The sequence below is a fragment of the Emys orbicularis genome, chromosome 3 (assembly GCF_028017835.1).
Source record: "Emys orbicularis isolate rEmyOrb1 chromosome 3, rEmyOrb1.hap1, whole genome shotgun sequence".
NCBI lineage: Eukaryota > Metazoa > Chordata > Testudines > Emydidae > Emys > Emys orbicularis.
In genome coordinates, this window is record NC_088685.1 from 201,364,769 (window position 1) to 201,383,625 (window position 18,857).

Here is an 18,857-nt window from a genome sequence, read left to right on the forward strand (position 1 = left end):
GGGATAACTATTTGTTGTTTAAGCTAGTTGATCAAGTTACAGTAAAATAAAATAAAAAAAGATTACTTTAAAAATACGAACCTTCCTGTTTTCCAGCTTTTTAAAATGTGTTTTGCATATTTTGCACAATGAAATATATTTGTCTGCTCATCAAAGCTACAGTACATACCTTCTTATCTAGTGTTTCTGATTGGATCCAAACTTTATCTCACAGAGTTGACTATTACATTTCTTAATATCACTGTGCTGCAAGGAATTGCTCTCCTTGGTGAAGGAGAAATTGGTCATGAAGAAGAAGAAAAAGAGACTGATCACTGCTGCTCCAGATATTACATCTCAGAAACACAGAATGAATTGTAGAGTGGTTTTCTGGCTTACCTCATTGGTTGAACACCTGATATCTGATCAGTTATAGCTTTGACAATGAAAATGGGAATGAATTCCAGTGATTACAGAGAGATAATTCTGATGCCCACATGGAAAAAGTAGTAAAAAACAAAACTGAGCTTTGGAAGATATTCTGTCCAGAAGCTTATAAAAATGATAGCCATTTCCTTATTCTCTCATGTAATTAATTTTGCTAAAGTTAAAATAAAATTGTGGTGATATTTTGCTAAAATAGAGCTCACGTTACGACTTCGGAAAAAGCCTTAGCTAATGTATAGTTAGATAAACATCACAGCAAAAATGTGTATATATATTTATATATACAGATATATCCCAACTATCTTTATATAAAAATAGGTTGGAAAATCTTCCTAGCAAAATAGTTCTTTTTCTTTCAATTTTTTAAAACAGAACTTTGCAAGCTTAAGGAGAGCTTTAAGTCAATGAAGAAATCAAACGTCAGAAAAAAATTAAGATCACAAAACTTATAAACCAGAAGCAAGAAAAGGGCATACGTAAAAGGTAACCTGCACTTGTCTTTACAAATCCTGCAAAGATTTATTTGCTTAAATTCAAGCAGATGAGTAATTTCATTTCGCTCAATGTGACATCGCATATGCTTGAAGCATGTGCGTAAGTCTTTGCAGGAGCAGAGCCTAATTGATGCAGTTAAAGAAATGTTGTAAACTTTGCACATCATTTTTAAAAAAAAAGAGTTAAGAAAATTGTGCAACAAATCAGGTAGTTAGATATTGAGATGCTATAATTTGATTGTTGTGCCTGGGTTGAGTTCCTTCAAATATGTTTCCTACCAGAGGAGAATAATTCCATAATAGTGAATATTAATGCATGGAATGTATCACATTTTATTTTAGGGACATAAGTCTTCCATTCATACAGACTGGAGTAAAATATAATTAAACAGAAGACGTCTCAGGTTAGGGGATGGTTAAAAAGTTTTTCCAGTGGACTGGTGATCACTTCACCAAAACAAGCCATCTCCACAACTGGCACTGATTGGCCTTCTCGTTGATAGTCAGGGCATAAAGGCCAAGGATAGGATGGGTCTATAAACTGAATTGCCCCTCACGCCTAGATGTGGTACCTCCAGATCAGGCCTGGATATGTTGGCAGGATCCATCTTTTACTCCTGTGAATAAACAGAGGACATCACTCCCCTGGACAGTCAATCCATCATTTTTTAGCTGAGGACTAAAATGTAATTTTGAATATGCTGCTTCAGTTTGATCATTTTCCTACACACCTTTTTTTTTTCTTTTTCTCAATAGTGGAGTGAAAATGTTTAAAAATAGGAAAAGTATCCAAAAGTTATTATTTGGTGCTGAGTGCAAAGCACCTTTCTGTCTTTTCCTCTCTGACACTCAAGGGAAAAAAACACTTGAAAGCATTCTTTTGGTGCTTAATCCGGTACTTCCCTTTTGCTCCTCTCTTCCTTTCTGTCTCTCTGATGCTCAAGGCTTGGCTCATAAACAGACTAAAACCAAAAATATAATGGTAATAATTAGATGAAAAAGCAAGAATTTTGTTCTAAGAATTACCATAACTGTTAATGTCTCTGTTGGCTCTCATACTTGGAGAAGTTTAAATCAGCTTGGGGGATACCATGTTTAGCAGATGTTTTCTACTCAGTCTTCATCATAATCCGATTGAGTGAATGGTGACTTTGAAGTTGGCAATGAAAAATGAGCTTAATTTGTGAGTGACAGTGAACCTACAAGCTTGGAAGAAGTTGATTGCCAGAATAAAAATATAAGACTAGTCAGAGAGAATACTTTAGAGACCAGACCACCAGGTTTGAAGTATGTAGATTTCTTGTAACCAAAAAAAGGAGTCTAGCAAATTTCAATGAATATTCTGCCTTCCAAGAAATAAAATGAAAGCAGCCTGAAGTCGTAAGAAGTCAAAGTATATCAGTTATACAGCTGAGGTGCTCTCCTAATAATAACGGTGAAGCAATATTGTACAGTGAGGTCCTCAATGGGTTTAAATCACAGAGTCCATTAACAAATGTCTCGTGAGAATTTTTTTTTCTCCTACTGGTATAATTGGACCTGCTATCTCAGAAAGATGGTGTTGTGCATCCTAATCTGCAGTTGCTGAGTTGCTCCACCTCTGAGCTTGGGTCACAAGACTTTAATTCTTTGTGATCTGGTGTGCCCTGTTGAAGGACAGGAGTTTTTTTGGTGCAGTCCAGAAATCAATTTACGTTGAAATACTATTCTCAGAAGTGGAAAAGATTTTCTCTATAAACAGATGGTAACACCATCTCCAGGTTCTGCGTCCATATATTAGATTATTCATTGTGCCTAAGTCTCTCAGCCTCTTTTCTTCTGTCAAGGTGCTCCTGCATGCCAGCTCAATATATCATCTGTGAGTGGCAGATTCTATTTTTTTTTTCAGTCAAACCACACTCACAAAATTTCTGAAAAAATGCGGTTAATTAATGTCTTCCTGTCAGTCAGAGAACAAATTCTATCAAGGACCTTAACCTTGTGATTCTTGAGGACTTGTTTTTCTTCCACTTGTCAGTTACATCTGTAAGAAGAACAAGAGTATTACAGAATTTAATGGCTAGCCTCCTTTCACTGTCTTCCACATGGACAGTGTTGTCCTGTGTCCTCATCCCATACTTATTCCAAAAGTGGTGCCCGAGTTCCAGCAATCTCCTGGTGTTTTTGCCAAAACCTCATTCTCGCCCAGGGGAGACTATACTCCATTCACTAGATGTCGTGTGTTTTGAACTTGTACTTGGATAGGACTAAGGGGTTTAGGAAGTCAGAAAGATTTTTTGTAGTTTTGGGGATCGGTGTAAAAGGAATGCTTTTTCTACTCAGCAGTGTTTAAGTGGATTAAGCTGTGCACTGAGATATAATATGTTAGCTAGGGTGAAAGTATCTCAGGGTATTACAGCAATCTTTATCAGGACTAAGGTGACATCCATGATGAGTCTCTAATATTTTCATCATACAACTCTCTTGATTTGACATTTATGTCAGATGCATGTTTTGGGAGGGCAGTTCCAGATAGAACTCCTCAGCCCATCTTTCTGTGGGTGTAGTACTATTTAGACTCCCACAGTGGGAAAATGAGAGCCTATCTCCAAAATGAAAAACATGGCTCTGGCCAGTACCATACGAACTACGGTTCTTCAGGACTGTTGCCTCTGCATATTCATGTTAAATGCCCTCCTTCCTCTATTCCGCAGAGTTCTACTTTGATGCAACCATTGGGCAGAGGCAGTTGGGGCACATGGCCTTGTTTGTAACCTCAGCTGGGAATATTTGGTGCCACAAGAGGTTGGTCACACAGGTCCAATGGAAACTACTTTCCAGAAGGTTCGTGATGCTCAGTGGCGTGGGATGAGAGAGGGGACAGAAGGGGACTCATTCTCACAACTGTGAATATGGAGAGACAACACTTTAAAGAAACAAAAAAACGTTAGAATTGCAATCATGTTACATAACAGTCACCTTATACATTTTATCTGATTGACACCGGTTGTCCTTGTGCGTTAGTAATAATTTAATATAATCTCCCTATGTTTCTGATCTAGGAAAGCCGTCACTTTAGGTATTTCACTTTTAATTACTAGTGCCTGCAAGGCTCTCCTGTTCAAAACTCTCTCTTGACTTCACTGAATGTTTCCTATGTGCAGGGCTTGCAGGGTCAAACCCTAAAAGTATATTCTAATATTCCGGGGTCAAACCTTAAAAAACAGCCTCTAATTTTGCTTGCACAGTTATTACTTTGACACACGCATATCTGGCAATGTTGTATGTAAACAGCTGCAAGGACAAAGATAGAGCCTGGTTGTAAATTTGGCTCTAAATATAAAGCAAAAAAAAACCCAAACAACCTTATTGTGTCAAATTCATTCTCGTGTGTCACTGACTTTGCTGTTGCTGAATATGTCAACTTTTAATGAGAGGCAATTACAATTATTCAAAATGGTATATTTCAGGCCCTTAAAGACTGTTTCTGATCCTATTATAATACCTACTTAGAATTAAAATACAATCCATATATACATATAGCAACATAGTACATTTAGTATAACAGAAAGGACTAATTTTTTGTCTCTTAGGTAGCATCATTCATAGGAGCAGAAATAAGAGCAGTACTGTATGTGTGGTTACTATATAATTCTGCTTTCAGAATATCTCCAATGGCAGGCTCTTTTACCACTAAGTTGCCAAGAGACTTTCAGTTTCACTGGTGGTAGAAGGTAATTAATTTGCACATGTTGTTTCTTTCCTTCCTTTGATAGGACTGAGTTTCCATCTGCCATCAGATGTCTTTCTGCCTGACTGAGATGCACCTGTGGTCTTTGAAGAATACCTTACATGTTGGGGGTAAATCAACTGTGACCAAATTCCAACCTTTTCCTAAAACAGAATAACAAAACCTGTCAATGAATATTCAATTGATATAAAATTCTGAATACTCATGTGAAGTTGAAGTTTATTTTTATGCTTGGGGAAAACAAATTATATAAAAGTAGTATGGTATAATGTGGTTAGCTTCTTATCTTGTCATAGATCTGGAGTATCCTTGTCAATAATGAAAAATTATTAAGATTATATATTGTCTAATTCATGTTTCCTTTTAAGAAGCCATGTGCTGCTTTACTATAGGTTTCACTATAATGACTAGTTTATTGATATTCATTCATCCATTCCAGTTGATTGCAGAAGAATTATAATATGTACTTAATATGTAACAATACTTTATTGCTCATGCTCTGAAAATGTTGAATGGAGAACTGGTATACTTAAGATACATTTGTCTTATTAAACTATCATTCCAGTTTTCGAAGTAATTTGAGATACATGACTAATTACCATCCATGTGGAAAAAACCTTTATACTTCTAGCTTTGCAAGTGCTAAAATCCAATGCTCAACAAACCACTGGTTTTGAAATGTGTGATACCAAAACCACATTTATTTGACATCTAGTCCCTATGACAGTTGTAGCAAGGTGCATTCCAGTAACACTAAAAACCATACAAAAATATGATTAATCAAATATTGACTCAATATCCCACAGTGTCCCATATCCTTATGAGAACAAGCCTGCTGTAATGACAACTAGATAAAATGTTTAATCAATAGCCAGACTGTCCATAAAAGCCTGGCAGCCTAAATAAAATAATTAATTATGATAATTGTAATTAAAAGCATGTTATGAACTGTTACATTTCAGAAACATGAACTGTTAGACTTTGTTTGTTGGGAGAAACCAGATCTTTAAATGACAGTTCATTATTTTCAGATTTCTTTGTAATGGATTCCAACCTAACATTGCTTTTGCTTATTACAAATAGTGTGTATAAAATCCCATCTCTGGAAATGATAGCTATGTGATAATTTGCAGAGCCATATGATAAATGAATATATCATGCGACTTTGACCTGTTGCCCACTAACCCATCTCCCTCCGCTCTTATTCTAACAGTCCAAACCTCTGAATAGCTTCAGGAAGCTGCTATTTTATTTTAAAGTCAGCCAGCCAAAGAAATGCCTTCCACCTTCTTCCCCAACTGAGGAATTTCCCCAAAAATCTCTCCCAAGGCCAGGATGAGATAGAGTGAGTCTTGGGCCAATTTATAGTAAAATAGTATCTCTTTAAAGTCTAATATCTTAGAGCACCACATAGCTAGAAATGGGAGCTTTTTACCATGGGAAGGGGAGCTTCCCAAAGTGCACAAGTATAAAAAAAAATAGTTGCAATTTACAGGCCAATAGCGGTAACATTGCCAGTCACCAGGAGGCATTTTTTTAAAAAGTGATTCAATTTCATTTTATGTGCTACATTTTTTCAAGTCACACACAATCACGATTTAATGATATTTCCACTCGATTATGTAGATGAAGACATTGGGATCTATCAATACTATGACAAGAAAGAACCAGGTACAGTATAAATTGTATTTAACTATAAAAAAAGCTGTTTAAAACTTTGAAATGTTTGGTCTGCTTTGGGAACAAGTTGTTTGGCTAATGGTGTTATGTATAAACTCAGCAATGAATTTCTTCTTAATATGCAAGAGTCTTTTTGTATTTCTCTAGAATCAGGAAACAGTCACAGAGACTCTCTCGAGTAATCTGAATCTATTTTTAAACTTTTTATTCCGATAGACAAAAACTATAGATAATAATTAAATGAATCATAAAAATGATTAAAGGAACTTTCAATAGATATGACTGAATGCCTCTTACATTTGGAGAGTGATAAACTAAACATCAACCAGGCCTCGGAGTGTCTATATTTTCTACCTAACAATCTTGTATGTGCTATAAAGAAAAATTAATAAAACTATTTAACACTATAATTTTAATGTAATATAGTGTTTCAGATATGGCCAATTTGATATTGAGCATTCCAGTAATTTTTTATTTGTTGGCATCCCAGCAGAGGGCATCGTAAACGCAGAGGAATGCACTAGAGTTAGCCTCCTGGATCTTTACCTGATATCTGAAATAGGCATTTCAGAGTGAATGATCAATTTTCTTTATCTGATTAATCCTGTTAATCCTCGAAGTTTCATGATGGCCCAAAAGGTCTTTTCAGCTACAGTTACTTCCTGTTTCAGGCCAGGTTAAAGCGGAGGCTTGTGTGGGCATCCCATGTACTTAGCTTGGTGGTTAATATGCTGTCTCCATGGTTCTGATGACAGACTGACTCAGCTTCTCTCCTGGATTCAGTTGCAGCTCACTTCACTATCTGATGAGATTGGAGGCTCGGTAATACTGGCCCACCTGTTGGGCTGCATAAGCCTTTCTTTCACTGCCAATTTACGATCTCTGACTGTGAGGTGAAAAAATCAGGGCTGTCTTAATTTTGTGTAAATTTCTGTGTTTTATTAAAATGTCTGAATCGTCTCTTTAATGTATTCATATTTGCTGACAGCAGTTGTGAGGGTTAACATTCGTCTTTTCATTCTCCCTCCCCCCCCCCCTTTTTTAGTATCACAAATGAACCATGGTTACTTAGAAGAGAAACAACAGCTTGTGGAATGTAAGGACATTTTCTAGGTTACTCGTTGTGATAAGATTGTGTTACTTTTTTTTAATTGCGGTTGCCCCTAGCAAAACACTAAAATAATCTCTCTTCTTCAAACTCAACTTTCTGCACATACCATATAGTAGGAGAGTGAATATCATAGACCTAAAGAGCACAAAATAATTCACAAGATGTAACTAAACCTTCCTTATGTAATTGCAATATATCTTTTCTATATATAGAAAATATTTATATTGGGGAGGAGGGATAGCTCAGTGGTTTGAGCATTGGCCTGCTAAACCCAGGGTTGTGAGTTCAATCCTTGAGGGGGCCACTTAGGGATCTGGGGCAAAACCAATACTTGGTCCTGCTAGTGAAGACAGGGGGCTGGACTTTATGACCTTTCAAGGTCCCTTCCAGTTCTAGGAGATAGGATATCTCCATTAATTTATAATTTTATTAATTTTATTTATATCATTGAGCATGGTAGTCACAATTGTTTCTCATTTCTCTTGCCAAGTAAAAACAGAAATAAATATAATCCAGGACTCTCCTTATCAAATTTAGTCTGGAGATTATCAATAAATATCTTAAATAATTGAAAGAATTTATATATTAATTGGTACAAAACTAAAAATTTTCCAAGAGGAGTAAAAGAAACCTGGCGCTAATAATCAGCTGTATTCCTAATTTGTTTGGTGAGGTTTTTTGGGGGAAATTTACATTGGATTATATGTTCCTTCTCACTGGTTAAAAGAAGTTTTAATGATACTATCACATTACTATCACAATGCTGCTAGAGGTTTATCATTTGAATAATAAAACCTTCCCTCCACCACAAATTTTATAACTACTGCATAGTTACTCCTTCTCGTACCACATTGTAGTGTTCAATCTGTATTGCATTACAGCTATGAAAAATCGAATTGATTTTTATGGGATTTTGCAAAATAAAATTTATACTGTAAGAGTTCCCTTAACACTGTATCTGATCATAACTGAATTAGTATTAGGACCAAATTCTTCCTTCAAATAGATATGCAAAATTCTCATTAATTTAAGTGGGATTGGTGTGTGTGTGTTTGGTGGCAGAATTTGGCCCATAAGGACAAATCCCCCTGGGACCCAGTCCCCAGTATGCTCGGAGGGCCCTTTGTCCAGGAGAACTAGTGAAGTTCTGCTATAAAGCGGGGCAAAATTTAAGGAGCCATATAGAGGATTTACATCCCTTGTATGCTGTGGAGTATTGTTCTGCATGGGTTCCCTATATGATGGGTCCGTCTGTTGTGGGCAGAGCAGAGCCCCAAAGCACCGAATCTCACATGACACTTTTATGGGCCATATTTTTGACAAGGCTGCACTGGCTAATTTTGTATTCAAATGGTGATTTGGACATATAATTTGGTATTTGTATGAGCAAGTTCCCATTCTGTATATGTAGATAAGAGTTCTTAATTTACACAGAGGCTTATTGAAAAAATGATCTTACATGCCTAATTAGAATTATCACAACAGTTCCATTGACACTGGCTTGGTCCAATACAAGGGAAGCTGTATGTTCATGTGCTTTTTGTTTTGTTTTGAATGATATACATAGTGCAAGACTGAAGGACTTTATAACATTTCTGTTATAAATTGGTTTTGTGGGGAGGTTTAAACTTGACTGTTAATTCATTTGGCATGAAAATTGACATACAAACTCTGACAGCTCAGAGCGCGACACTTTTCACCAAATCTCCTTTAAATAGTTTAGACCGATAAATAAAGAGAGAGAGAGAGGGTTTTCCAGTTTCACAGGCTTTTTTGTTATGTACACTTGGGGGGGAAAATTGCTCACTTTTTAAATAATGACATTTAGTACGTTATTAAAACCTGATCTTTCAGCTATGACACAGCTATTGCCATTAACTCCAAAGGGAGCTTTGCCTTCCTAAATACTGCAGGGTCAATATCTTTGGCCAAATGTTTCAAAATTGTTTGCTGAAAGTTAGGCATCTAAATAAAGTTAGTAAGATTGTTAGAGAATTGTAAGTATCCATGATTCCTATTTAAGCGAGCTAAGCACTCATATACCCTGATCCTGAACTTCCTGTCTAACCTACCCCCCAGCTTTTTTTTGTTAGCTTGCCGTGGCAGACACGTAGAACCAAATTTTCAATAATAAATGCCTAAATGGCTCATATAGTAGTAGTAGTAGTAGTGCAGGGCACAATTACCAGTTGACATCCATGCATGCATATTTTGTGGGCACAAGTTAGTGCTTGCTTTTGGAATTTTTGCCCTTAATGTTAATTCAACATAATAATATCTAAGATGAGTCAGGAGGGAGTTGATAACTTGCATCTCTGTGAGCTAGAAACACTCTGCTTGGGAGACTTTCCCATGGCAAATGCTTAGCAGCTGGGGAGGATATTCTACCCTGAGAGCTTTATCCATGATTCCCATAGTGAAATCATGGTAGGTGAGGATATTTCATGTTAACTGTTCCTATGACAGAGCCTTTCAAAAGGGTATCATTTGACAATAGAAACCATACCCACTTCCCCCCAATTATAGGCAAGTTTCTGTATAACATTATGTTTAAGATCATTCCTATAAATCTTATTATTTTGTTTCCCCACACCAAAAGAAAGAAAACCCCAACTTAAAACATAGTTTTTGACTGTTTATATATATATATATATATATATATATTTTTTTTTTATTTACCAGCTCGAGATTATCCTTGGATACTTAAAAACAAACGCCCAGAAAAACTGCGCGATGCTCTCAAGGAGCTGGAGGTACCTTTCAGAAACTTTCAAGTTTGGCAACAGATAATCCGGTTTTCAAACCTCTTTCAACAGCTTTAATTTTCATAAAGGATCAGCCCTCCTGGTGATGATAAATGTGCTTTTGTCCAGTGGGCTGGTCCAAAACAGTTGCATCTTTGTTTGTGTGGCATGCTGATCTCTCATGCTTGAAAATCAGAAGCACCTTAACCACTAGTGACAATGTGTACAGCCAACTCCACTCTTTCTGTTTTCTGTTGTTCTTCAGGAGCTGATGCAAAACAGTCAGTGTGTGCTGAGCAAATGGAAGAATAAATATGTCTGTCAGGTAAAATGTTTTGACATGCTCTTGAAATGTTCAGTCAGTGGAGCTGAACGACTGTTCAGTGATTGATGCTGAAATGTTATCATGTTAACTGGTATAGAAACTCACTGGTGTTTTAACGTGGGGGGATTTCATTATTTAGATTTTGTTTATAAGCAGAAACAGACAGGATAAAATCAAACTCTATGGTCATTTTACTAACAAGAATTACTCAGTAAGGGCTTGATCTTTTGAGGTACTGAGTGCCTGCAGCTTCCACAAAAGTAATGGGATTTGAAGGCACTAAAAGCTCGGGGGTGCTGGAATAATTTTTATAGTGGGGGTGCTGATGATAGAACCCATGTATTTAGTGTTTGTTATTACTACTTCAAGCCAGGGGGTGCAGCAGCACCCCTAGTTCCAGCACCACTGTAAACACCTTACAGGATCGGACCCACACAGTCAAAAGAGCCGTTAAAATGTATAAAGAGGCCTGGAAAATATTTTTATATTATATATTTTACGGTAGCAAACATTTACACACATGTATCAAAGCATTTACTTTGAACCTGGATACCATGGTGATGGGGGTTGTGCGAGAATCTAGATAAATAGATCACACGTCAAGTCCCAGAGCATAGGGCACTGTGGCAAGCCATGCACGTGTATCTGTCCTTGATATGTACATAAATATCGATATACTGTAAAAAGGAAACATCTGTTCACATCCTCATTAGCACAGGGCAGCAGGGTAAGTGGGAACAGTATGGCATATTGGAATGTGTGATCCAGCTTCCTAATCAACAGCTTGCTCTGAAGATGTGGTTAGTATTTTATCACTTTAAACGTTTCTGCATAGCCCTATATCTTCGATGTTTGTGAGAAAGGTGCATCATGTTTAAAACTGCTTCAGCACTGAAGTTGACATTTTAAAAAATCTTACTAATGTAGTTCTAAAAAGCAAATTTTGTACTTTGCTTTTGCAAAATGTTTTAATGTTTTTCAATGTAAATTAAATGTAAATAGTTCCAGATTTGTATGGTCCTGTTTGTTAAATATATTTAAAGTATCCAAATTCCATGTATGTTAAAGAAATTTCCAGAATTGTTTTTAACAAGAACAATTTGTCAGTGAATGCTAATCTTCTAAAGCTAATTTTAAGTATCAACTGTTCAGTTATTCAAGGCCCCAGATTTTGGGGGGGGGGGGGGGAAGGGAAGGAGTGTGTGAATCAGAGAAGCTGAGTCGTGATCAACTTTAAGTGTCACTACACAAAAAAATGGTTGTTCATCTTTTTTGTTACCCCTTTGCTATGTATCCTCACTTGTGTCTTTCTACCCAGTCTCCCCATATCTTTTTCCTTCCTGTTACATCTCCATCTTTCTAAACTCTCACTCCTTACTAAAATGGAATACTTGTCCTCTGAATGGCCTGCCTCCTCTTGCAGCCTGTGCTTTAAGGACTGGCTTCTTGAATTTTGGAGCCTCTTGCCAGGGGACTTCTTCAAGCCAGAATTATGTCACTCCTCCATTAAAACACAACATCCTAGGTTCGCCAACTATCGTATGTAAAACTCATTTCTCGGTTTCTCAGAGGAAATTCTTCACATGCATACATGTGTGTGTACACAAAACGTAATATATAAAAAGAAACAATATATACTTATCAAGTTATTTCTCATACAAGGTAGGGGGGAAATTGAGAGATTGCTATTTCTACTTTTAAATATGTGCTTTGACACTACATCAGTGGAGTCATATAAGGAGGTAGATAGATATCTGGCCTATTCCTGTAAGTTTTCTTGAGATATTTTGCTTGAAAATTAGCTAGAGGTGAAAACAACGGTATTAATATAATAGTTACTTCTCTATCTTAATCAATTTACATTTGCTTTCTCCAGTTCTTAGCCCATTTTGCATTTGAGATTATCGCAGCTCAACTCGGTTTTATACAATAAGCAGCAGGAATTGAACTTTCTCATAGTGATTTAGAACATCCAGAGACTATTCAGTCAAAAAAATTGTGTTATCCTGCTTTCCATCATCCTCATAATAAATTGTAGTTCTTCAATAAATGAAAATAAAACAGAGGAAAACGAATAATTTGGGAGAGTTCTTCTCAAGTAGGACAATTCGCAAAATGCCTACTTATCAATTCTTTTTTATGTCATACAGTATCTGCACTGTATTGCTACTTATCTTCCCCATAGCATCTTGTGAAAATGACAAGATCCCTCCCTTCATGAATTGCCTAGTAGAAGATGTGCAAAGTAAAATGTGACAGTAAAATGCCGTATTTTTGAACCAATGAATTTTAAAAAATTAACAAAAATACTTCATGTTCTTCTATTTGGTGGGAAGGAGTAAATTCTAAAAATATTTGAAGCAATAATTTGCTAATGTTTTGGAAACATCACTTCACAAAGTGAAAAAGAAGTTAGAGGTTTATTTATAAACTTCAGGTGGGTGTATAATTAACTGTTTCACTTAAACGGTCTGAGTTATGTCATGTCACTATTCTATTTATATACTTCTCTGGGTAAAATAATCTTTGACTATAATAGAGGAGAATATGTTTTACATTAACTTGCCATTATTGTGGTAAGCAATAAGCAAACAAACATCATGGATAGTGAAAAGTAAATTACTCCACCACTTAGATGTTAATAACTGTAATTGATTACTGATCTGGGCTCGATTTGAATGGGTGACTGGGAGTTCAAAGATTTGTATCCTAATGCCATTCTCCTCAACCTTCTAGCCCTTTTATCATAAACTACTGACAGATGTCATCAATAAAAATATAATAACTTAAAATATTACAAACAATCAATAGCCATACTTTTTTCTAAATTTCCCATTGTGTGTGAATCCTTCATATTTCTGACTGAACCATAATGAGGCAACACTTTTCTTTGTAATAACAATCTGCCACCGTCACAGCCTCTCTCTGTGGCCTTTGCTCCTCTGGCAAGGTAGAAGGGGTGGAAAACAACGTAAGGCAGTACAAGTGTAATAGGACAATCACATGAAGGACTGATGTGTATCAGATTTTGTGAGAAGTAGGCATAGGCCTACTGTCCATAAACTGTTGTGCCTACTGGTATGTGAAAAGCCGTAGTCCCTCAGTGTGCTGCCTCCCCAGAGCCTTCAGGTAACCCAGGGAGCAATAAATTGGGGCTAGATATTTTCAGAGAAATGCACACATACAGCTCCTAAAATTAAATGTGCAATCATGTTAATTGTGTGTGCAAATGACAGACTGCATGCACATTACTGCAGTTACATGCAGAGAGTAATTATGCATGCAAGTCATTTGCATGTACACACTTCTGAAAATCTCACTTCAAGACTCTAAATTAAATCCAGCTCTTTTGCATGCCATTACCTAGAACAGGAGCGGGCAAACTTTTTGGCCTGAGGACCGAATCGGGTTTCGTAAATTGTATGGAGGGCCAGTTAGGGGAGGGGGTCGTGGCTTGGCCCCCACCTCCTATCTGCCCCCCCCCCGGGACTCCTGCCCCATCCACACACACCCCGCTCCCTGACCCCTGACCGCCCCCAGAACCCCGCCGCCCCATCCAACCCCTCCTTTAATTCCTGACAGCCCACCCAGGACCCCTGCCACATCCAACCACCCCTTCTCCCTGTCCCCTGACTGCCCCCGGAACCCTACCCCTGACTGCCCCCTGCCACCCCATCCAACCCCCCTCCTTCCTGACTGCCCCCCAAGGACCCTGTCCCCATTCAACCCCCTGTTCCTCCCCCAACCACCCCGACCCCTATCCACACCCCCGCCCCCTGACCACCACCCCGAACTCAACTGCCCTCTATCCAACCCCCCCTGCTCCCTGCCCCCTTACCGCACTGCCTGGAGCACTGGTGGTTGGCGGCGCTACAGCCGCGCCGCTCGGCTAGAGCCGGGCCACGCAGCCACCACACAGCACAGAGACCGGGTCAGGCCGGGCTCTGCAGCTGCGCTGCCCCAGGAGCTCACAGCCCTGCCGCCCAGAGCATTGTGCTGGCGGTGAGCGAGCGAGCTGAGGCTACAGGGGAGGGGGGACAGCAGGGGAGGGTCCAGGGGCTAGCTTCCTGGGCCAGGAACTCAGGGGCCGGGCAGGACGGTTCTGTGGGCCGGATGTGGCCCGCGGGCCATAGTTTGCCCACCTCTGACCTAGAACTACCACTAAACCTTAATGTTGCCCCAGTTCTGTCTTTTTTTAAAGTTTAGTTTTGTGTCTAAAGTCTGCTCTCATCACTTTTTCCTATATGACAAACATCAAGGGCACCGGAATCTTTGTAGAAGTGAGGAGAGCCACCGGTGCCGGAACCGGGGGGGACCAGGGAGCCGTGCCCCCCCCACTTTTTAACATGGGCGTAGTTTGGGGATGGGGGTGGTGTTGCCCTCCAAACTGCAAGCCTTGGGCAGGCGCAAAGCAGCCCTGGCAGGGGCTACGCTTTGCAGCGGGGGAGCTGATCACCATTATCAGCTCCCCCTCCTCAAAGTGCAACCCCTGCTGGTGCTGCTCCGTGCCTGCTTGAAGCATGCAGTTGGGAGGGGTTAGCGCCACTCCCTGCCCCCCAAACTACACCCTTGTTAAAAAGTGGGGGGCATGGCCCGCCCACTTTTAAAAGTGGGGAGGTCATGGCCCCTGGGAGCCTCTCCCCCCCCCTCCCCTGGTTCAGGTGCTGTTGACAAACATGGCACCAGAAGTTTTATATTTACATGTTTTTCATTGCCAAAAAAATCTGTTGACTGTGTTCTTTATTCTTGCAACCCTGTATATACACTTGAATATTTTTTATATCATATAGAAACAGAAAATGTGCTAGTTCATGCAAACATACCTAGACTGTATTGTGATTTTTTTAAAAGGATTGTAGTATTCCATTTAAGAGAGCTTAGTAGAGCCCTAAAGGACTGAGCTCTATTCTTTAGCTCTGTACCTACTAGTTCCAATAGCATGCCATGTTAGTACTGTAGTTCTAAACCCAAAGTTTGATGACCTATGATGAGCTGCTGAAATAATCCTGTAATCTTCTGTTAGTTGTTGTCAAAAGAAGAAAATAAATAGACCATAAAAGATGCTTTGACAGAAAAGAAAGGCAAGAGATCTTTCCAGTAAAATGTCACTGTATTATTTATAAATAAATTGTTCCTTCCTTCCTGTTCTGGTCAGGGATAACAATTTAATGTAGTTAATTAATTTCACTAATATTTTAATTAGAATTTTGCTATGAAGAAACTGCAGCTACTTTTCACCCATGGTATCATTCCTTAACACTCTGGAATGCTTCGAAGTCTTTTGCTACAAAAATGTGAATTCAGTACTGTGAAGTGAGACCATGTTTTCAGTTTTGGTGTACAGTGTATATTTGCAAAACTAATGAGAGCTAGCTGAATAATCTAGTTCCTAACTTCTTGATTTTTACATGCACGTTTCAATGTAGGATTAACACATGCCAGTATTTACATATTTCATTGTATGAATGCAAGGTAGCAGAAGTGAATATTGGCAGCTAATAATAAGAATTTTGCATTTGTATTTAATTACTTTTATTTTATTTAAGTTGCAGTTTGCATATGTACATAAATACTTTTTATGTTACTGTCATTTTCACATTTAGAGCTTAATTGTGAGCTGAGATACACAGCAATATGTGCTGACATGGCTTGTGCAATTAGCTGCTGTGCGTGTGCACGCAAGTAAGCTGATTTAGCAAGATATATGGTGACACATGCCAGGGTATCTGATGTCAGAATCAAGACACTATGTGAATAAAACATATGAGAAGTTAGTACTTTTTGCCAGCTAGTAATAGGAACACTGTCCATCATATTAAATTATTTGCTTTTAATCATAGCAGTTAGTTCATAACATGTTGGTAGAGATCCAGGGCTAAAATCACAAATGCATTGGTTGTTGTGAAATATTAACATGTAACAACAGTAAGCTCAGCTGTATTGAGGAAAGTGACAGAATAATCACAATGGGGTGGGGGGTGGGGGAAAGCAACCTGAAATGAAGAGGTGGGTGAAAACACTGTGATCCTGCTTGAACAAGAATTGCTTTGCAGTTCCATGCCTCTCTTTGCATATTCCCTGATCTTGGTTGGACTTTGTGACTTGACTTCAGTGGAACTTAAGCATGTACTTAAGTGCCTTGCTGAATAGAGAGGGATTTAAATACATGCTTAAAGTTAAACATGAGCTTGAGTACTTTGTTGCATTGGGGCCTAAATTCCCCTTGAGCAAGCTGTGTTCCACCAACATTCATCTGTGCATTGCAGAGGGGCATTTTGGCAAGTATTAACGAGTGTGTCAAGGATGATATGGGTCTACTCCTGGACTGCTCACAAACAGCTTCCGGCATGCAAGTCACTCTCAGCGATGTTTGTGTGTACTTGCAGCCTGCCAGTCACGCACAGGCTTTTACCAGCCTGAATTATACTGCAGGGTGACCCCAGCACACTCCCAGTCCCAGACTTTTCCCCAGAAATGTTCCTCTTGTACTGCCCAGCTCTCATCTGGACAATACAAGCTCATAGAAAGTCCTTCATTTTATTAAGTGAAATGATATGCACATGCCTGCCTGCGTAGCCAGTGGGATGGCTTAAAGTTAACGGCTAAAACAACACGAGTAAATGGGTCTTACGCCTGGTCTACACTAGGAGTTTGTCGAATTTAGCACCGTTACATCGAATTAACTCTGCACCCGTCCACACCACGAAGCTATTTAGTTCGACATAGAGGTCTCTTAAATTCGACTTCTGTACTCCTCCCCAACGAGGGGAGTAGCGCTAAATTTGACATGGCCATGTCGAATTAGGCTAGGTGTGGATGGAAATCGACGGTAATAGCTCCGGGAGCTATCCCACAGTGCACCACTCTGTTGACGCTCTGGACAGCAGTCCGAGCTCGGATGCTCTGACCAGCCACACAGGAAAAGCCCCGGGAAAATTTGAATTCCTTTTCCTGTCTGGGCAGTTTGAATCTCATTTCCTGTTTGGACATCGTGGCGAGCTCAGCAGCACTGGCAACGATGCAGAGCTCTCCAGCAGAGATGGCCATGCAATCTCAGAATAGAAAGAGGGCCCCAGCATGGACAGATCGGGAAGTCTTGGATCTGATCGCTGTGTGGGGCGATGAGTCCGTGCTTTCCGAGCTGCGATCGAAAAGACAGAATGCAAAGATCTACGAGAAGATCTCTAAAGCCATGGCAAAGAGAGGATACAGCCGGGATGCAATGCAGTGCTGCGTGAAAATCAAGGAGCTGAGACAAGGCTACCAGAAGACCAAAGAGGCAAACGGACGCTCCGGATCCCAGCCCCAGACATCCCGTTTCTACGAGGCACTGCATTCCATCCTAGGTGCGGCCGCCACCACTACCCCACCACTGACCGTGGACTCTGAGGATGGGATATTGTCGACGGCCGCTTCCTCGGACATGTTAGCGGACGGGGAAGATGAGGAACGAGATGAGAAGGACGAGGCAGTCGACAGCGCTTACAACGCTGATTTCCCTGACAGCCAGGATCTCTTCATCACCCTTACAGAGATCCCCTACCAACCGTCCCCGGGCGTTAACCCGGACACAGAATCAGGGGAAGGATCAGTCAGTAAGTGTTTTAAACATGTAAACATTTATTTTTAACAGAACAGGAATATTAACAATATTAACAATGGGTTTTTCATGATTAGTTTGCCCTAGACGCTTCACGTTTCAGTCCTTGGCAGTGCAACTACTGAAAAAAAATCTAACAATGTCCGGTTTAGCATGATTGTTCTGCCCTAGGCGCTCTACTGTTTAGTCCCTGCCAGTGCAGCTACAGTAAAATGCGGTCTATATGTCCGGGGATAGAGCAGAAATCCTCCTGGGACATCTCCACGAAGCTCTCCTGGAGGTAATTGGAAAGCCTTTGCATGAGGTTCCAGGGGAGAGCGGCCTTATTGGGTCCTCCGTGGTACGAAACGTTTCCGCGCCAGGAGACAAGCAAGTACTCCGGGATCATTGCCTTGCAGAGCATGGCGGCATACGGCCCTGGTCTTTGCATGCTTTCCCGAAGCATCCTTTCTTTCTCCGTCTCTGAAATCCTCATCAGAGTGATGTCGCTCATGGTGACCTGCTTTGAATTAGGTAGGGGAATGTTAGTATTGGGACTGCTTGCCTGTTCCTTTACAGAACTGTAACCGACGGTTTACAGCCACGCGGTGGAGGCGGGAGAGGGCAATCGATCTTTCCCTGGGACAGCCACGAGGGGGTGGGACGGGGCAGAGTTCATGCTTGCCGGATTGCTGGCAGCAGGAACTGGCCAACGCTAGGAGCATTGCTTTGAACGTGAAAGGAGGCCAGTGCTATTATTAAAGTTTT

The 18,857-nt window shown here is 39.8% G+C and overlaps 1 protein-coding gene across 1 annotated transcript in view; it reads left to right on the forward strand.

Annotated features, from left to right (window-relative positions):
- Positions 1-4,699: 4,699 nt before the first annotated feature.
- The window catches only part of WDPCP (WD repeat containing planar cell polarity effector), a 166,845-nt gene continuing 152,687 nt past the window's right edge, over positions 4,700-18,857 (forward strand). The window contains exons 1-5 of the mRNA XM_065402010.1: positions 4,700-4,760; positions 6,277-6,321; positions 7,376-7,426; positions 10,124-10,194; positions 10,451-10,510. Of these exons, the coding sequence (XP_065258082.1) occupies positions 4,700-4,760; positions 6,277-6,321; positions 7,376-7,426; positions 10,124-10,194; positions 10,451-10,510 (288 nt within the window). The remainder of the gene's footprint in view (positions 4,761-6,276; positions 6,322-7,375; positions 7,427-10,123; positions 10,195-10,450; positions 10,511-18,857) is intronic.